Here is a 21,944-nt window from a genome sequence, read left to right as displayed (position 1 = left end):
TGACTTTTCGTGGCTTTTCTTTCTCTGTGTTTTTTTTCCACCGAGAAAAACCGTCGCAATAAATTCCCCAACACACACCCCCATATGGAGAGAAAGAAAGTTTTATCATCATCACAATTCAATAGTTGAAATAAACTTATCTAAAAGGTTTGAATTATTTGTAATATATATGAAAAGACGTTAAGGCATCCATATATATAGCTCAATTATAGATAATAAAAATCATCCAACTTTAGAGCACGAACTTGCATTTCATAATCTCTATGGCTGATTTTGAATTAGGTGAATATTTTCAATGGATTTTTTTATTCGCTTGATTTGGACTTAATCGGAATTCTACGGAGACGTTTATCAATAAAATTTTATCGCTTCTTTATCCCACTGAATGGATAAATGTTTCCAACACCAGTATTGCTTTCTTCACCGTCCTCTGTACACTCAGAGAAAATTTTTAAAATGTTGAATTTTTCAATGCTTTTCAAACAGTTTAATTTTAATTGAACTCAATGAAAGAGATAACAAAAACAATTATTTTTTAACACCTAAAATGCCAGACAGAGTCATTCATGACTTCAGTGGTTGGATTCTAATATGAGAAGCAAACTACTACTATTTTTACTACAATTTTTTTTTCTTCAAGACGTAAAACTCCTGAAAATACAAATTCAGATAAAAATAATAACGCTCTCATATCCCATTAACCCTTGGAAGATTTTGCTGGCCAACGTGACCAATTTGCCTTTTTTAAATCCCCCTAGAATCTCTTGAATATTCCGTGATAAATTCTACATTTGTATGTAGGAAACATTCATTACTTCAATATCATTGAAAGAAAACTTGGAAAATATTTTCATTATAAGAGAAAATTAAGGTCAAAGTTTTGAGGTTAGAAACCTCAATCATCCAAGGGTTTATAAATAATGTAGAAAAATTGTAAAGAAAGGTTTCGTTTAAGAACAGAATCCAGCCTCAGGACACTTTTTCCAATGCTTTGTTAATTTTTCGAAGAAACCAATAAATCTTTAGGATCCCTAAAAGACCCCAAAGCTCAATAATCTTGGCATTTTTAAGGTTAACAAAAAAAATTAAAAATCCTATTAAATTGATAAATTTCTCTGAGTGCACTTCTCGCATGTTTTCAATTGGCAGAAAATGAGATTGATTCCATGGGAATCTCACAAGATAATCACGTTTTATTTCCCTGCGACGTTTCGTTTTTCAAAGCGCATTAAGTGAGAGAGAGAGATGAAGGAGATTCTCAAAATGGCAAAACAAAATGTTCTGAAACACGATGATTTCGTTTTTCTCCCATCACCACCCGTCGTTTTTTGTTCCACCTCTCGCCCCCTCCCCCTCACTCAGGGATTTCGCAAAGAAGCAAATAATACAAATAAAAAGACACTGTGCAGAAGAAGCATTAAAATTCTACTCCCGACCCGTGTTATGGGCGAAGAGGTAATGTAACAATTAGCATAAATTGTCGCTGTTTATTCATTAAACAATTTTTGCCATTGCCATTAACCTTCATTCGTTTCACCATAGAAAGTTCCACGATTGCAACGCTACTTTCGGGCGGATTTAAAATAAAAAATATAAAAAAGAGAGTCGTCTATGTGTAACGATATGTAGTTCTTGCATAATACCTTCGTGGGGTCATTAAGTGAGTTAATAGTGATGCGAAGACGTGGGGTGAAGGTTGTTTTTTTTTTTGTTTGAGTATTTTTTCTTTCATCTCTCTCTCAACAATTTTCATTCAACACTTCCAATCTTCTTGCATTTCATTTGCGGAGTACACTATCATAAATTATGCATTTAAATCGTGCTAATACGCCAACAGAGAGAGGAGAATCATTGGGAACGTGCGAGCTTTATCTTTGTTAGAAAACTAAAGGAATGAGGTTAAGGAATAGTACGTGAAAGGAAGTCTTAAGAGCTTTCATTGAAAAGTATTATGAATTAAATTTTCAAAGTATTTTGCTCTTTCTCACAAAATTATTATAAGCAAAATATTTCCGTATAAAGACATTTCAGCATCTCACAAATATTTTCTTGGGAAATTGGAAAATTATGCTAGAGAATCTTAAAGGTTTTTCATAAATGAGAAGATTTTGCATGTTGGAAGATATTCCAAAGAAAAAGCTCAATTCTTATATTTTGCATAAAAAATGATTTAATTGTTTAAGGAATTGGTAGATAAAGCTCCAAAAAAATTATTTTTTGGATCTCTGGAAGGAATTTTATTAATAGAATTTCCAGCAAAGTGTAAAATATATTTTACAGAGAAAAAGCAAACTCAACCCTCGGGAAAATCATTAATATTATTTTCAGGAATTGTCTATGTTAAAACTTGTAAAGCGAAACAATCCATTAATTTCAACTATACAATATAATTTCATTTTGGCCGTTCAGGCGCCAAAAAATCACGCACATTTGCAGAAAAACACCCGAAAATTTCCCTTTTTGCTCGTATTTCTGCCAGAAATTCATCATTAATTTTCAAATGGGACGTACGCTTCAGCAAATATTCTATGAAATGTATAAATTAAATATATACAGATGGATTTTAATCAATCACAGAATGATTAATTTGCAGAGGACACAATTCACATTGGCATTGTTCTTTATTACAATAATGCGGGCGCGCTCATTCCTCCCAAAAGTATCTACACGGAGGAGAACACCAGAGAATTTTATTTATAACTTCCTTGACTATTGACTCAAAAACACGTCAAGTAATTTGCATAGAAAGACTCTTATCTGTTCTCAAGGCGGGCATGGGGGGCAAGTCATAAATTTAGCATTCGCTCCTTTTGCAAATACACTGCCCCACCCCCTACCTCGGCCCTTTCATGGAAAATTGGACACTTGGCAATTTTCGACAATGACTCTCTAAAATTTTCATCATTTTCAATTCATCGAAATGTTGGGCGGTCCACACCGGAGGGAACCTCAAGTTTTCTTTTCTTTCCTTCTCGCTTGGGCAGATCTGGGAGAGTGTGGTGAAAGTTCTCCGCATACAATATGTCAGCAGAATCCAAAATTGTATGAATTCACACACAAATGGGGTTCTCGTGCAAAACCAATAATTGAAAATTTAACCCTTTTGCCCATTTTAGTGGAGCAAAAAGCCCCAACCCCCACCCACTTATGCTGCTTTGGCTCATTACACGCTGAGAAGGCCTTATAAATTTCCCCTATCCCCACCTACGAATCCCATCCCCTCCAGCACACGTATCAAATTGCTTTTTAACGTTCCTCCACACAGCATAACATTTTAATATCACATCCAAAGCCTATATATACTCTAGCTCAAGGGATGGCCCTTTTGGAGATAATTTGCCATTTTCTCAACCCCTCCTGCACCACACAAATCCCCTCTTGACGTCTTGAGAATTTCTGCTGAGCCCTTTTTGCACACTAATTTTGGCTCAATTAGAAATTTTGCTGCGTGAACCCCAAAAAGTAATTTATTGAATTCCAAAAAATTCAGGAACCTTTCAGGAGGACACTTTTGCGCTACCCACCCCCCACAGAACGTCATGCAAATCATCAAGAAGAGGGTAAATGAATGGTGAGCAATGAAGGGGAATTATTTTAATTGCTCAAAATATAATTAGAGAAGGATACAGTTGAAATTATATACAAACCCCAACGATTCTATTTAGGGATGAATACACCACAGCACCAAAGGATCTACTGCCGAAGGAGTTGCTCATGAGATTAGAGATCAAGAGAAATTTTGAGGGGAATGAGAATTGTAAAAGAGGAGTCTTTAGAATATGATACTAATGAAGTGATTAACAGCAATTAAACACTGAAAAAAAAAAGTTGGAGCACTTTTAAATTTACTGATATGTCGCTTAAGTGCATAAAATTTATGTATTTTTTTCCCAATTTGACATGTAATTTCGTTTGGAAAATATAAATAGATAAAATTCAAATATAAACAGAATTTTTAATAAAAAAAAATTTTCAATGTTTTTTAAGTAAGAAAATGAAAGTTTTTCTTTCCAAAAAATCATTAATTTCATTGAAAATAAAATTCATTTTTCATAATTTTTCTCAAAATACTCTTTAGAAGAACTTTCAATTTAATTAAAATTTCTCCTGTGTTTGTGCATAATGTCCTTTATAAATATTTAGGAAGAAAAAAATTTTAATTAAAATTCATTTCAAATGAATTTTAAAATTACAAATTCTACAAATTTATTTATTACATACAAACTGCAAGAGAATTAATCAAATGAAATATATTACTCATTTACTTGTTCCAGTGTATTGAGGAAAATTAATTTTGCATTCAAAAAATAAACTTTTATTTTGCCTAAAGTCTTTGTTTTATTAGTTTTGACTCAAACTTTCTTTGTGCAAAATTAAAGTTAATAACAAAGCATTTCCTAATAAAAAAAAACAATTCCCTTAATTTCTAAGCAATATTTCAATGTTTTCTCATTGAAAAATTATATATATTACATTACTATGTATGTATATAAAACACAAACAAATAGAGAGACCTCAATTTTAGGAATATTGTAGTCAATTTGCACAAACACAATTCCATAAAGACCATCAATTTGTGATTTTATAAAATCACCATCTAATATAATCTTTTCTGTATTAGAAAGTCCGCGCGCGCTTGGTGTACGATGATGATTTCATTTTGATAAAAGAGGTTGAAACAATAAATACAATAAATTAGCAAATATGATAGTCAATTGAGCGTGTCTTGAAACACAAAGTACTTTTGCTTGGGGATTTAAATAAAATGCAAACTTTGGGCTTTTTTTTTTCTTTCTTCTTCTTTCAACAAATTGCACTTTTGATTGACTTTTAATTGCATTTACACTTTTTGCCATATCAGCCGTATTTGCATTTTGTGCCATTCTTGTGCCCATTTGCCAACATTCTAAATTAGACATTTTAATTAAAATCAACATGGAATAATTTGTTTGAGCACTGGTAGAGTAAAATGACCAATAAAGTTTGAATTCAATTCTAATAATTGCTCTATCACCCCAATTTTGAACCAATATTGAATGGAAAATCTCTGGTATAATTGAGGGGGGGGGGAGGAGAGTTGGGGAAAAAAAGAATGTACAGAATCAGCTCATTTGGAATAGTTAATTAATAGTAAATTTTGCGGTGGAAAGCAATATGCCGGAGAATTGTGTGGTGTTGCACACAGAGGAACTTGCAATACAATAAAATGTCACCATCCCAAAATAATTAAATTGATGCGACCAATTCCTATTTATTTTCCACACATATACACCCACCAAGCTATATAATAATAAATTTGATGGCAAACGAGAAAAATTGCACGTTAAAATCATGAATTGGTTTGTTAAAATTGGATGCAATTAGCATTGTGAAGGGATGGACTGATTGATTTGGTTGAGTAATTCAATTCAATTCTAAGAGGTGATTGTTTGTGAGTTTTATCTGCGGTTTTGCAGCCAAACTCCCCGGGCTTGTGTTCATGGATACGCTACTATTCACACACAGAAAAAAATTCCAATATATTGGATTTATTTTCAAACACCACTCCCTCACTCCTCCACACATCTCTCATCTCCCGCAGCATATCAGGAGGAGGTGGGGAAGGAGAAGGTGGTGGTGGTTAGTAAAAAGAAGTGGATATTTGTACGAGAGCATTGAAAGAATTCCAATGGAATAGGATTCCCAGCCACATACAACATATTGCAATGCACCGCGCGTCAATGGGATGAGAATTATATTGATCTCCCAGCAAACTATATACATACATACATATGTGGACAAGTGTTTGTCACACAAAAACTTCAAATGTCACATTCAGGAATTTAATTAAAAACTCTGATCAAATCTATACCTAACACACACCCTTTACTACATGGGATTAGTTAATACATATTGCCCTATCTCACTTCCACCTCCCACCCCCCCACCCCCTCCAGCCCTCACTCCCCAATCAAACCAATAGTTTTTAGAACTAAAAGACTTTTTTCTGTTGCTTGTGCACTAAATGCACGACCGTGAACGCGCCAAATGAAATGCACATTCGAAAGACCATGATTAGCCATGTGGAATACTGAATGGAGGACTGAGGAATGAAAAAATAAATAAAAATAACAACATAAGATTATTTGTACACCTTGCAGTGGGGTGGGGAGTAGTGAAAACTCATTATTTGCAATTGTTACAACTAATATTTTCACTTTTATATCACTTTTGCTCTCTGTTGGTGCTTCTTGGAAGAGTGCAAGCAACAACAACAACATAAAAAAAAGTGAAGCCAGCACGCTAATTCCCACGAAGGTTTGTTTTTCCCAAAGATATTTGGCCTTGTTTAACAATTTGTAAAAGAAGTCTAATTTTGTGTGTTTTTTTTTATTTCTTTATTTTTTTAATGTCTGATCTCATGACGGTTTGTATAAAATTTTAACTTTGACAGCACAAAGACACGTATTAATTTGACATAGATTAATTTTGAGAGAAAAACTTGACAGAAGAATTTGACAGAATACCTTTGACAGAAGAGATTGACAGTTAAATTTTAACGGAAGAGTTTGACAGTTTAATTTTGACATAATTCCACAGAGAATAATTTTGAGGGATCAATTTGAACAGAATACTTTGGCTGTTTAGCTTTAATAGAAAAATTTTATAGTTTAATTTTTACAGATTAATTTTGACACAAGAATTTAGTTATATTATTTTGACAAAAAAAAATGACAGAATAATTTTGAAAAAAAAGAATTTTGCGGTTAAATTTTGACAGAACAATTTGACAGAATAATTTAAACAGAGGAATTCTGACAGAAAAAAATTGTAATTAAATTATTTTTGACAGAAGAACTTTTGAGTTTAATTTTAACTGAACTGTTTGAGGGTTTTAATTTGACAGAAAGGATTCAAATACTTTTTTGAACATTATTTTAGACACTTACACTGCCATTTTGACAGAACTGCAACTTACTTTTAATTTGAAATAACAGTTTGATAGGTAACATTTAAACTTAATTTAAATTTAAATTTAACATTAAAAATTTGTAACTATTTTTTTTTATTAAATAAGTTCTTTAAATAAAAACTTACTAGCCTTATTCATTGACCAAGATAGATTTTTTTTCTATAATTTCAACAATTTCTTAGTCTCAGAATCTTATTAATTGGTAAAAAGTCTAAAACTACATAGAATCCAAAAATTCCAACTATCTGTTTTTTAAAGAGCTCCTTTGAAGATTCAAATGTATAAAATACAACAGTCAAAATTACCCCATTTAACAGTATGTGCAAAGATTAAAACAACCACCAAGACGATTTTCGTGTAGCAAAGTAATTTCAATTTACTTTGTCGTATTTCATAAGCAAGAAGAAAACAAACTTTGTTGCAAAGTTTGCATATAAAGAAGCGTCCAAAGTACCAGTGTGCAGTTCCTCAATAACACACCAAAACAGCAATGTCAATTTCTATGGTTTACCCGAGAAATCATGCTAATATTCCCATTCAAAATGCAACCCTACCCCCGTCCCCAGGCTCTCCTTTTACCCCCTTAAGGGATAAGGGTTGTAAATTTGAATAATACAGGTGCATTGTGTCAAGCGAAGAAATGTTATTCCTTTTCCCCTGTACAAGGGTTTCTCGATGCTGCTCTATACTCAGAACGAGTCTCTTCTTACCCTAAAGAAGTGCTGCATATATAGAATTTCTATTTAGGGTGGTGGTGCATAAGGAAGTACACCGTAGCGCGTTATTTCTTGGTGAATGTATTGTGCGGGCGGGGGAGGGAGAAGGATTGAGAATGTGAATATTATTGCATTGGATTGCCAGTTAACATGATGACAACAACTTTTCGTCAATATGTAAAACCACACGTGAGAGTTCGCATGATACTTGTAAATGGTGATTTATATGCTAAGGAAATTGTATTTGGCGCAAGAATTTCTATTTGAACTTCGGTGTGTGTATACCTTTGGGCACGCCGTGTGTACCCGGAGGATTGTTTGATTTATTCACTCTGGCATATTCCAAGCCCACACAACCACCCCTCTCTGGATTCTCAAAAGCTTCTCCTCCCACCCCAACCTTAGAGGCAGTTTCTGGCATTGTGCAGATTCCTACACTCCATTCTTAATGCCAATTTATGGCCATAGGGTGTGAGGGGAATTTTCAATTGTAAGAGTTTAGTCGCAATGCTGATTAATAGACGCTAGCCCGCCCTATATGCCCCCTCCTTTTTTATACTTTCCAACATTTGCCACCCACCCCATGATGGCGCATAGAACTTTTCCACTCAACACAAAAATTCAACACCAACTCACGGAAAAGTCTTGGATATAATTGCAACGGCGACTCTCTCTCGAGAGAGGAGAAAACCTTCTAAAGAAAAGCATTTGTGTTTTTTCGCCATCCCCCCATCACTTTTCACAGCTACTCTATAAATCATAGAATGGTTTAAAAAAAAAGTTGGGTGTGGGTGGATGTAACAATGGGAATACCACACTTCCATGGGGATACTGTTGATTTTTCTTCCTTTTAATCTTCACAAATTTTCCCCATTGAGTATTACTTTGCTAATTGATTCCAATTTGAGTTTCTTCTTCATTTTTTTTTGTTTAATTTCAAAACCAACTTTCCCCCAAAGGGGAGCAGCTTTTTTTTCTAGCATCCCCGCAGTGGGGAAATAAAAACCAATACTAACTTGATAATCCTATTATTTCAACCCAAGCTTCAGGAAAAAAGCTCTCGATGACATAAATATGGAGAAACGAGAGAATGAGGAAAATTCAGATAAATTGCAGTGGAAGTATCAATTAATTCGATACATAGCATAGAGCATTGAAGAGGGAAAGATGCTCTAATATGAGAAACTTACAATTTAATTTTTTTGTAATTTCAATTTTAATTAAATGTTTGATAAAAAAAGGTTTTTTTTTAGAAAATTTTCCATAAAATATTTCTTCAATTTTTGAGGTTAACTAAAACATTTTTTTCAAAGTTTGACTACTAAATTATGAAGTAATACATAAATTAAAATTATTTTCAATGTTAAAAATTGCTATTTTAGTCAATTTCTCAGTTTTAGGCAATTCATAAATTTCCAGAAATAAGGATTAGTCTAACACAGACAGATAGTCCCATATATAGAAGAGCTTTCCCTAATTCAACGTGAATTTTAATACAATATTATTATGTTGACTAAAATTGCAAATCCTCAATAAATCTCTGTCAATTCTATGAGAAAACAATAAATTGTGACTGGAATACCTTGGGCTAGAGCCAATCATCGCAAGCAACACACAATGCATCAATGCAATCCAGAAGCTACACAAATGTGTGCATCCAAACGCGACAGTAGCTCAATGCATCATCAATTAATCACTGTTGTCAAGCATTTAGGCAATATTCTTTCCAGAAAATTCAAATATGTATGCCCCAAGTGGCACACAGAGTTTAAATATTTGTTCACTGTACACGGCTATTATTTAATTATCGATAGCATGCAAAATCAAATAGTGTCGAAGGTTTCACAACGCTATGTGTTAGATAGAGAGAGATTGTCTCGCACCCACCAAAAACTACACAAAACTGCGCATTCCCACGTGAGTTTTGCATTCAATGGGATGTCTTGTGCTATAAAATGTTTATGATTTTCTTCCTCGCAGCCTTGGGCTTTATTTCACACGCACATCAACTTGGCAAAAGGGGATTGCGAATGTTCTTTTGGTCTGAGAGTTTCATAGCAAAAGGCATTCAAAAAAAAAAAGAAATTTGATCTTCTCTGTCTGTGCAACTATACGCAAGAAGATTGACGTGCTTTTCTGAGAAAATTGACTAAAAGACATCATCGATCGACTATCAAAGGAAAAGTTTGCGGTAATGGCGGCAACATTGAGGAAAATTTGAGAAGAAGAGCTCATTTGGAGAGTGCCTAATTGATTTTAGAGCGCAGCAGTGAGTTGTGTAATAACTCTCGCGGCACACAGAAGATCTGACGAAGACTCCGTGTTTTGAGATTGATTTATCTGTGCGATAATGAAATTGGTCACATTTCCGCGTCTAATATGATGCGAAAAAATAGCTACACCCGGATGCAATATATTGCCCCCAGCGAGATGATTACATCGTATGTGCATGAATTGGGAGAAATGTGCTTTGGGATTTTGTTAATTAACATTTTGCATCTGACGGTTTATATTTCAATTTAAAGAGCGCCCCACCCCGCAGTGCATCTTTATGCCGCGAGCACACTAAATTTTCCTCATGGATGTGTCTCATGGAAATTCCAAGTGGAAAATAATTAAAATGAATCTATATTTGGCAAAAGAATTTCACCCAACCACCCACAATTGCCCCGTCCCCCCCTCCACTCATCAAAAGTCCTTTGAGGTCATCAAGTACGCGCGACGTCCCAAAAGATGCGGAACGAAGGCGCACATGAATGGGATTTAAATGATCTTTTAATATGGCAAAACACCCCCTAACCCAACAATGAATTTTCCTTCTCTATGACCATTTTTCATTTTTCATGCGAGCATTTTTTTTCAGCCACCACAGCGCGCAAAAGATTTATTATCTCACCCCTCAAAGCTCCCTAATTTTACCAACCACCCCGCCTCACTCCCCCTAATGTCTCACGTGGGGTGAATTAGAAATTTTTGGTATATAATTCATTATCGCGCGGGAAGAGAGACTTGGCGCGCCCGTATGTTATTTTTGGGCCCATCCAACGCATTGATGAGAAGAAAATTGTTGCGTGAAGAGAAATTAAAAGGATATTTCTGATCTTACCGCAATATATAGCTATAGCCCTTCTGCGTCTCAAGTACGCATCCAACATCAATATTATTTCTCTGGCTCAAAATACTTCCAAAAGTGTTTTTACTTAATTAAAAACTTTCTGCGTACGAATGAATTTCACGGCCACGCATTTGAGTCTCTTCCTGTGTGCGCTCTACATTGCGTGAATTTTAGAGGCGACAGTCAGTGGTTTGAAATGAAAAGGTTCGCGGTGTGGAATATTCTTGGAAAATGTAAGAAATGAATAAGAAGAGTTAATGAGTAAGAATTCCTTTTCTTGTTAAAACGATGTAAAATAAAATTGACGTAATCGTAAATAATATTAACACTTTTTTCTTAGATTAAAGTAAAGAAATGTAAAGAATTTTTTAATCAATATTACTTTTTACGCATTCTTTACAATCTTCTCTTAAATTCCCCTAATGAAATCATTAAGAATTGTTCTAAAATATCCTTATTGAATGAAGAAAATTCTTTTTGATTTTTTTTCTCTTCACTATAACCTAATTCATTTACACTGTGACCCATAATATGTATTCCCAATAGCCAGAAGAAAATGAGGAGAAAGCAAAATAAAGTATTGATGTATTTTGTATGCGAGAAACGATATTTCAGACATACAAAATAAATTCACTTTGCCCACATTCTTTGCTGGAATTTTTCCCTCCCCTATATAAGTACGTATTTCGTAGATAATTGTATTATGTGCGTAAAACAATATCTCCAATCTCTGACACTTATTTAGTTTGTTTTCCATTCTCTCCCGAAAATCCCTTTCTACATGCTTTCCTCCTTTCATTTATGCCCTATTTAACCCACCCGTTAAAAGCTTTGTAAAGTAATTTTGTTATATACTGGAAATAAATCTTTTTATGTCTTTATGCAAAATTGAAGAAAGAATTTAATCTTAAAATGTTCTTAAATCTTAAGAGTAAATTAATAAAGAATTTTTCAGAGTATACCCTAATCAATTTAGAATTTATATTCTAAATGATTCTAAAATTGGAATAGAAACATAAATTCTTCCAAAAATAGAATAATAAAATTTTCAATTTAAAATTCTTGGAAAATCTCCAATGAATTTAATTAAAAACATTTCAAGGCATCACCCCCAGAGTTTGGCTCTAAGTTAAACCAAACTTCCCCCAATACAACCCACCCCCACCCCTCGCAATTGGTGGAGTAATCCTATACCATTTTGTAAATATCACCTGAAAGTAAACATCGTTTCAATTCGCAAAAGTCTTCCCCATTTTATGGTGAGAGACAGATACAGTCTCCGTGAGATTTGAGGGGATAATAAAAATATTTCTCACACAAGATGTGGATGAATTTGATACCATCTTGAGGGCAAACAACTAAGACATTGTGAGGGGGCAGAAAAGGGGAATTTGTGACTGAAAGAATTCACCTTCTTTATGGGCATGAGGAGGCCGTTGCTGGCGACACCGGATGGAGCATTCTGGCGCACCGGAACGACGCCCACGTTGAGATTAATACCAGCCATTTGGGTGGTTGTTTGGCTGGAAAGTGGCGGCGGCGGCTGAGTGGCCTGAACCGTTCCCGAGAGTGTCTGCTGCCCAAGGCTGAGATTGTGCGATGGTCCCAGGAAGGTTCTCAGTGAGATGGGTGTGAACATTGCAGCAGCTGCTGCCGGGTGCATTGGTGGCTGATGCAAACCCGCCGAGGGATGATGTAGTGCAGCAGCCGGATGGATATGCTGGTAGTTTTGCTGTTGTGTTGCCTGCTGCGTAGCTGCAGACACCTGCACGGCACCCGATTGTGCGGCCGCGGCTGCAGCTGCTGCTTGTGGATGAAATCCCGCCGGTGATGGGTGCAGTGGCACCAGCATCTTCTGCAGTGGTACCCCCCAGGGCAAGTACCACGAACCTGGATGGTGCTGCATTTTGCACCTCTCCTAATGAAGCACTCAACACCCACACAGAAGCTGTCCGCACTTTTTTTGCCCTACTATTCTTACCTCTCTCTCCCTTTACACGATTTATATTATTAAAATCTTACGAAAGCTCTACGAACAGCCTCCGGGAATTGGGAGTCTCTCTTCCACACTTGTTTTTTTTGCAACTTCTATTTAACCAGACAATCACTTGCACTTCTCATGTCTTGCTTCACACACTGCTCTTGCTCTCTGTTATACAATGTGTGTATGCCCCAACTTTTAGCCCAGGGATTCTGCAAAATGATCAAACAATGTTCCTCAGATAGAGATATTTGAGATAAGTTTCACAAATTAGAAACTTTAATGGGCTTCTCCTTCTTCGAACTAAATTAGTAACTCAATTTCCTCCACTTTAGGAAGTAGAATGAGTTGTAATTGAATCCTTATTGTATGGCTTGAGTTTGTTTTCGGAAGGATTTTATTGGTTTTAGTTTTTTTTTTAATCAATTTATTCTTCTTTTTTTAATAGATCTTTATTCTAAAAAAAATTAACAATAAAAGCTCTCTTAAGAAAAATTGAAAGCTTTGTGAATTATGTATATTTAAATTGAGTACATTTTGTGCTAAAACTTATAAATATTTAGTACAAGATTTGTATTTAATTAGGATTTTATTGGCTTTAGTTTTTTAAATCATTTTTCTTCTTTTTTTTAAATAAGTCCTAATCAAAATAAAATAATAATCAAAGCTCTCCTAATAAAGCAGAAAATTCTGTGAAATGTGTATGAATTTAAATCAAGATCTTCGTGCTAAAATTTTAATTTTTAGTACAAAATTAGTACATCCAATTTGTTCTATTTTTACATTTTATAACGTACTAAAAAGAAGAAAAGTATATTTAAAAGAAAAAGAACAATATTAAATCCGCCGGTAGCCGCTAAAAATATCACAACTTAGCTTCCTGCAAATTATGTATAATATTACGACCACAATATATTATGTCTTTTACTGCAAAATCCACAAAATTATTCATTTAAATTATCCGTCGTTAGTAGTAAAAGTCTGTCCCATTAGCGTTGTTATTCTTGCCTAATTATTATATGAAAACGTTCTAATGGGAAAATAATTATGTTTTCTATGCTTATGCACATTTATGCATCTTTTTTAACGCATTCCACGAAGCATATCAATAAAAATATATAATTGTAGAGTGAAAAAAAATTCTACCGTTCTTCTTCTTTAGTTTAAAACGAGCAAAAAGACATATTAGATTCTACAGTTTAAGTTAGAAAATAAAAAAAAACCCCAAAAAATCCTTCCTCATGACTCATTGTAAAGGAGAGAAGCCTTAAAGATTCAAAAAGCTCTTGAGTGAGGAAAAATGTTGTAGATGGAGAGCTTCAATAAATATCAATATCTTCCCCTCAATTGCTTATCTCCCACTCAATGGTGTGTCTGTGAATTTTTCATCCGAAACACTGAATCATTCAGCACGTTTTCGGTCACCTCTGCTTGAGAGCAACAAATTGTTCACGCCACCGTACAGCTTGAATTTCTTCTGTTGATGGCTATACGCATAGTGACACCCAATTAGGCTCCAAACGACGATGTTCTCAACATGAAAATGAATCTTTTTTCATTTTGTCAATGAAAATTTGTCTGTGGAATTGCGCAATCCTCAGCATTATTTGTCAAATTAATTACTGTAATAGATACTCATTATCATAGAATCTTAGTTAGAGGTTTGTCAGCTATACACACACACTGGTCCCCCCTTCATGAGGTTTGTTACCCAAAGTATGAGATACTGTGTGTGGAGTAAATGTAAATATTGGAATATCCACCGGAGTATGTTGCAAAATCCAAAATCCCAGATAGAGAGAGAGAAAGCTTCAGCCACACTTGAGGAGTGAATATTAACAAACCACAAGGTTACAAGTAGTACTAAAGATATAAACGAATATATATGTATGTATGTACATATAGTCGGAAAGGGGTGATATACCCCCATTCCTTTTGCATCATCTCAAGAAATCTCACCACACACACACACACCCTACGGCCCCAAAAATTTCTTACTACGGCAGTATACGTAGTACGGTAGCATACACAAAACTGGGTATAGTCAAAGACAAGCCGGAGGAGATGTTTTTGGGATTATATTTGTACACCGGGTGTCATTACCCATAAGATAACATTTCACATTAACCATTTAATACTCCCACCCGTTCTTTCTCTAATTCACTACACACACACACCTCCGCCATTGAAGCACCTTCTGTGTGCGCCTCTAATTCGGCATCGCCTTGCGGCAATTCCTATTTCCTCGACAACTTCCATCTTATTATTATTACAAAATCTCCACCATAGCCCCAGAAAAACATGTTGGTGAAGAAAGTGGCAAAATTGACTTTGCTTGCTTTTCCACATACACACATATCAAGGTTTTAGATTTTGGGATGCCCCAGATTAGGATTTTGCAGAGAAACAAAGGGGTGGAGGTTTTAAATTCGCATCAATGTGAAAGAGAGCTGACTGAGAAAGTCCCTAAAATTCTCAAGAACTGATGATTTGGAATAGAATTTTTTTTAGAGGAAAAGAATCAAGAATTCTAACCGTTGTAACGATATTTAAATGCTCCACAATTTGAGCTAAATCAACAAACTATCTTTTCTTCCATTTCTCTTTCACAATCAATTATCCCTTGAGAACTTTAATTATTGTAAATGTTTGTTAGGTAATCTCGGTAATCTACCCTCTTATATACAACTCTGCAACTCATTAGTGAGGTAATCTTGGGGTTTGCGTTGAATGCTGTGTGTGCTGCATCCTCTTAAGAAACTGTAGGGTAGGGTATTCAAAGGAGAAGGTATCAGAAATTTTCTTCATCATTCCACATCAATTTGTCTTTCACAGTTTCATGTCAACACAAGAGACGAAGATCACACGAAGCCAAAGTCAAAGGGCGAGAATCTTCAATTTCACGTGGACTTGTAATTAATAAAGAGACACACCCACCATTCATTTGGGTAAACTCATCTTGCAACTTTTAGCTACGTTTTCTTTTCTTCTCTTCTTAGGGGAACCCTCAAGAAGCCAGCAGGTTAACAAACGGTACAGGTGTGTGTGTGGGAGGACCGTGAAGAGTCCCAGAGTGGAAAATACCTTTGCGAAAAGTTCAATTACATTCCAACTGCATGGCATTGCTAATTACTCGTCATGATACGAAGAAACGTACGCAAGAAAAACACCATTTAATTGTACTTTGAATGAACACCACTGTGGATAATTTTATTCAACGAAACCCACACGAATTCACCAATAAACGTACTTTCACACCTTCGGACAGGTGAGCAATATGGAGAGATGAAGAGAAGAAAAAAAACACCGTGATGATAGATTTATCTCACGATTTGGTGCTTTAGTTTTTTTTTTGTTGTTGATCTGCATCGACGCGAGAGAGAGAGAGATTAATTTTTGCATAGAAGTTTAAAAGTGATGTTAATGACCAAAGAAAAAAAGACAGTGAAAGTTAAAAATGAGACGTGGATTTTATGACAAACGCAGAAGATGAAATAATATCTCGGTGGGTGACTTTTGAGTACAAACTTCTTACAATGCAAGTTGCAGTTTTATTGTTCCGTTTCTCATTTCAAATTCACAGAACTTTCTTCTAAGTCTCAACTGCAAATCTTTCTTTTTTTTTACTTTACTTCAACTGAAAACTAAGTTTATTTTAAGTATATTCTCACTTTTGAATTCCAACAAAAAGCTCTTGAATAAAAAAATATTTTATGATAAAAATTACATAAAATAAAAATGGGAAAAACCCGAGAATTATTTTTCAAGAATTCGAATTATAGAATTGAGACTAAATGACCACCCAAAACGACTTAAAAGTGCATGACAAAGTCAAATTTATACCATCCATTAGATGCTCTTTAGGAAACAATGTTGTGAATTACATAATTACGCATAAGCACAGTTCAATTGCTCCCAAAACAGATGCTATAAATAATGTATTTCCCATTATTAATAGGAATTGTGTGTTTATGTAATTTTCAACGTATGCGAGTGAAAATTCTTCGCCAGTCACAACTAAAAAACCTTCACACAGATTTAGTCAGTCAGAGACATACAGCACAGCACACCCAAAAAGGTCAATTTTGATGTAACTTCTTTTCATACAAATTCAGCAAAAAAAAAACATCATCAAATCCTATCCCTCCCATATTTTTTCTGATCCTCCTAGATCAAGCCAAGGGAGCAATATTTCATCCTTTTTTTTAAACACATACACACATCGATGAGCCTTCTGAGAAGAAGAAGAAATACCGCCAAACAACTCATAGAAAAAGCCAATATAAAATATGCTAAATGCCACCGGAAACAATCTCTGAAATCATGCAAAGTCTCTTCACAAAACGATAGAAAAAAAAGAAGAAATGTTTAGAGAGAGAAACCGATAGAAGGTATAATGTTTGGAGTAAAAATAAAAGGCATCATTTCGCTTTTTCACCTCTCGCTGAATTTTTTCTATAAATAAATTATTAAGCTACGACGATTGTGTATTCCAAATAAATTTGTGATTTTTTTTTTTCAACTTGAATATTTTGGAAAGGCAACCTATATAATTCTTGCTTGAATATCGACCAGTATTCAATGGGAAATGCACTGATAGAAATGGGTGCAGTTGGTAAAAAAAAAACTTGGTACAAATTACGAAAAAAAGTAATACCTATTTTTAAACAGAATTAATTAAAGATAATTAAAGTCTTTTCAAGAAATATGCTGTTAAAAGTATAAAGAAAATACACTGATAAAATTTTTTGTCGAAATAAAGACTTTTCTAAGAAAATGGGAAATAAAATTAATTACTATCTAGTAAAAAAAAAAATAACCTCAATTTCTGCTTTAGTTTTTAGTTTTTATTTAGAAGGGCTCAGATTGAGAAAAAAAAGTTTTGAAAAAGTACTAAATCCAGGACTAAAAAAAAGTGGTAAAATCAGGCCTAAAAAGTACTAACTAAATTTAAGCCCAAAAATGTGCTAAAATTTAAGCCTAATTATATCAAATAAAGAATGAATATAGAAATTTTCTTCGTCTCTTTAATGCACAAAAGTTTCTTCTAATTATATGATGTAAGACCTTTTTAAAAATAAACAACTGACTAATTAAATTAAAAGACTCATAAAACAAATTCGTCTAATTCAACTATGTAGGTATAAGATGCTGCCTTAAGTGACCATCAAATATTTTAATTAACATGTCCTTTTATTGCATATTTTCTGCTTTTATTTCTAAGAATATATACAAAAACCATCCACACAAAAAAGTCTCCTAATAGATCAATAAAAAATCAATTAAGATTCCAATTCTATTTTTAGACACACTCATTGTCGAATTACGCAATAAATCATACCATTTCTCACAGTGCAACAACCATTTAACAGAAGAATGGAGACAGGTGGAGACGGAAATGCTTGAGAAAAGTGGAGGAAATACTTATTTAAAATAATTTTTTTTTATTCGTTCCACAGTGAGCAAACACCACGTAGGGGTTTTTAATATCACTGCCAAATGAATATTTAAGCAAAATCCATTTGCGAGTGTACTTGAGTGGTCGTTTAAATTAAAATGCTTGTTTTTTCGGCGGATGCTTCTAAGCTCGCGCGTTCATTTTTTTTATTTCATTCACTCCCACGAGGTTTTAAGAGTTCATTGGCAGGTTGGTTTGAATTTATGCAAAAAAAAAACATACTGAAAAGTATCGGTTAGCCCTATATTTAATCCACAGCATCAGTAATTGAAATTTTTATGATTAAACTATAAAGATAAAAAAAAGATGTGTCTGTTTGTACGATAAAAAAAGCCACAGACAATTCAGTTAGAGAGGCATAAACTCGCGTTTCTTTTTTTACGATGAATTTTTAATTTTACACCCCCTTTTTTTCAGCATCATTCACCTTAATTCATATTTAAAAATGCGCATTATACAGTTCAAAAATGTATATATTTTTTTATGGGAACGCAAGATGTTCCCTGTGAGTACCTACAGCTAAAACCACCCCCAAGTACCCACTCTTTCCCCCCAAAGAGGATTTTCCAACCACGCTAACCATCCTCCACTTTTCGTTGGAGAAAAGACGGGGAAAATATGGGATTGTTTTCTTTATTTAATTTCTTATTTATTATTTATTGTTTGTGCTCTTCCAATTTCACCCCCACACCACCCCCCGTAACTCCCCCACCACGTCCAGCCCTTCGATTGCAATCCAATCTTCTTTATGGCGGCACAGAGTAAACCAACCTCCCCGCCCCCGCATTCCCTCCCATCCCTCTCGGTGTAGTAGCTCCTTATGGCCAAAAGCTCCCGCATATTGCTGCTCCAAATGGATTGAGATTGTTTTTTTTTTCATGTCTTATTTCTCTTATTTATAATTTTCACAAAAAAATGATATTTTACCACATTCATGAATTCAAAAGTAAAAGGTGCGGTTAATTAGAAGCGAATTGCGACGCTCCAGTAAGTTAAATAATAATCATTATGATCTCGTGAAAAAACATAAATTCACGGGCATGTGCTTGGACAGCATAAGCAATACTTGTTGTAGGTATACCAAAATCGTGGTCAGAGAAAATAAGGAATAATTCAAAAGATTAATTTCTGAAAATTTTGATATATGAACATTTTTAAGGCCTGGAATAATCATGAGGTTTCTTCTTAACGAAAATTAGTGCTTTTAATACGAACTTATAAAAGCAAAGACTTCACTCTTTCATTTGAATTAAAAAAAAGAAGAAGAATAAAAACTTGTTAGTTATTAGCACTAAAAGTCGAGTAATTAAGACTGTCTCAATCTTGGTTTATTATTTTTAAATTTTCATTTTTTTAATTATATTTTTAGTTTTAAACTTTGAATATTAAATTGTTGTGATAAAAATTATATTTATTGCTCAAGAAGTTTTTATTTTTAATGGTTTTTGTCGACAACAAAAAACTATTTCTTGTAATAAAAATTCCAACCCATAAGCAATACTGAAGACAACAAGTTGACTTTGCTAAAAATAAGCCCGAAAGCTTGAATAATTTTGGTAAATATACGCAACAATTGGTAAATATTTTCAACTAATATCATTGGTCAACAATGCAAAATTTATTTTATAATTTACACAAAATATTTAAACACTATTTTGTCCTAACAATTTACCACCCCTTGTATGAATTTTCTCCTAATCTACACACAGAACACACAGTCAGTGTCTGCATGACCACAAGGACCTCCAGGGAAAAAAGCTCTGGTGCTTCAATAAGCCACAAAAGTGTATGTTTTTCCACGCTTTTTGCCTTTTTGTGAAATTAAAACCTCGCTCTTTCTCAATGTGGTTAAATGGCGTAGAGCGAGGGAGGGAGCGGGGCTCTAAGAGAGAACTGTGTGACGATGGGGTGGAAAGTTCTGAATCAGAAAAATGTAGCATAATTCGATTTTGTAAAGTCACGACATCCACTTTTTGCCACCCTCATTTGTGCACACCATGTAGCTTTTTCGTCAAAATACACTCCCCTAAAAAGAGGCGAAAACATCACGCGGCGGTAAGGGGGGGATGGTTGTGAGGGATGATGGTTAAATCCTTTTCCTCCTAAAATTCATGGGAAAGAGGTCTGTCTAAAGGAGAAAAAAATGCTGACTTACAGGGAACTCCTCTCCCTGCTATCCGTGAAGGAGATTCTCTTCAGCATAAAAGTATAGGGTAGACCTTGGTAACATTGGTAAGATATTCATGTGATTTTGCCCTCTTCGCATTTATTGAAAATTGATTATTATGAGCACAGATATGGCGAAATTTCCTCCATATACCGCAGAAAATCTCCCTCCCAAAAGGAGGATGAAGATAATCGCTGACTGAAGAAGGAAGAAGCTAATAGCAATCAATGGTAATTGTGGTTAATGTGCATAAATGAATTTTTCACACCCACAGAGAAGGAGAAAATTCTACCTCATCGCCCATGAAAATCAGCCACAAAATATATTATTCAAACTGATAAAGTGGTGCAGTGTGTATGGAAAGAAAATGTGTGAAGAGAAGAAGGTAGGTAGGTACTGTGGTGTGTGCGAGAGTTTGTGGAAAAAGCATAACAGTGAAGCCCAAAAGGTTGTTGTTTCCAACGAATTGCTTATAGTGTCTCTCCATCGAGTGCAATCGATGGAAAAGCAGAAAGTGCCATGGGGGAGAAAATAAGCGCACAACGCAGAGTTGCTGAAAATTGCAAAGAAATAGCGAAAGTTTGTGGCTGTTTTTTTTTTCTTGTTCTTCATGAGAGACAGAGTAATTCCACGAAAATAAGATTATTGAGACTTTAAATTATATTCTCAAGCATCTGAGCGAATTCCCTAAGACTTTATTAAGGAGAATATTTCTATTTGGGGGTGGTTTTGGGGGAGTGCTGTGCTATACAACTTGACAAACTGTAGGTGAAATAATCGGGAAGATGGTTGTATTTGACAGACTATATACTATTTTAAACAAGGGGTGTTTATCTGTTGAATATTTCAATTGTTTTTAGAGTTTCTTTCAGATAAAAATTTCTTGCTCAAAACCGAATAACTTATTTTGGTTTTTTAGCACCTTTTAGGCTTGAATTTAACACGTTTTACACTTGGCTTAAGGAATTCTAAGAAATAGCTTCTCAATCTGAACCTTATTGGGACTAAAAACTGAAAGATGTTTACAATGTAAAATCTTTTAATTTTTTTTTTGCAAATTTTCGTGATATTTTCATTCAGTTAAACACCCCTTGGTTTGAAATTAAATTAAGTTGCAACTAAGTGGCTTCAACGGTTGACGGCGCCAGTTTCCCTATGCTCTACTACATACACTAGCAATCCCATAACTTTTTTAAAGAGATAAACTTCTTTAAATTTTAATCATAAAAATTCAAATAAATAATTAATAAAAAAAGAACATTTAATTCTTTTCAATTAACACACAAAAATTCCCAAATGTTTGCCGTAAATTCAACAAATTAAGCCAAAATTATCTCCAATGTGAAGCCTGTTTGTTGAAAGAAAGCCCGCGTAACAAAAAGCATTCAATAAACATCCATTAACATCATTTGGGATGTCAATTGTGCTGCAAATTAGCCCAATACATCAACAAGATTCACCGAGAAATCCCCATTAATTATAAAAATCATTCCCGCGGGGGCTAAGAATGTGCTAATTCGCCGCCCCCTGTGTGACCCCCCTACTAATGTATTGA

General features: G+C 34.4%; 2 protein-coding genes across 6 annotated transcripts in view; one reads left to right on the top strand and one right to left on the bottom strand.

The window, feature by feature from the left end:
* LOC129788401 (N-acetylgalactosaminyltransferase 7) overlaps positions 1–21,944 on the top strand; it is a 783,634-nt gene that overhangs the window by 415,450 nt on the left and 346,240 nt on the right. The window lies entirely within an intron of this gene.
* LOC129788392 (pseudouridylate synthase RPUSD2-like) overlaps positions 1–21,944 on the bottom strand; it is a 138,284-nt gene that overhangs the window by 83,810 nt on the left and 32,530 nt on the right. For 3 of the 5 annotated variants that reach the window (XM_055824411.1, XM_055824410.1, XM_055824412.1), the window contains exon 2: positions 12,195–12,976. The exons of the other annotated variants lie outside the window; for them this stretch is intronic. In XM_055824411.1, coding sequence (XP_055680386.1) covers positions 12,195–12,689 — 495 coding nt within the window. In that variant the 5' untranslated portion in view covers positions 12,690–12,976. The remainder of the gene's footprint in view (positions 1–12,194; positions 12,977–21,944) is intronic. 5 annotated transcript variants of the gene reach the window in all.

The sequence above is a fragment of the Lutzomyia longipalpis genome, chromosome 2 (genome assembly GCF_024334085.1).
Source record: "Lutzomyia longipalpis isolate SR_M1_2022 chromosome 2, ASM2433408v1".
Taxonomy (NCBI): Eukaryota; Metazoa; Arthropoda; class Insecta; order Diptera; family Psychodidae; genus Lutzomyia; species Lutzomyia longipalpis.
This window is presented reverse-complemented; position numbering and strand designations above follow the sequence as displayed.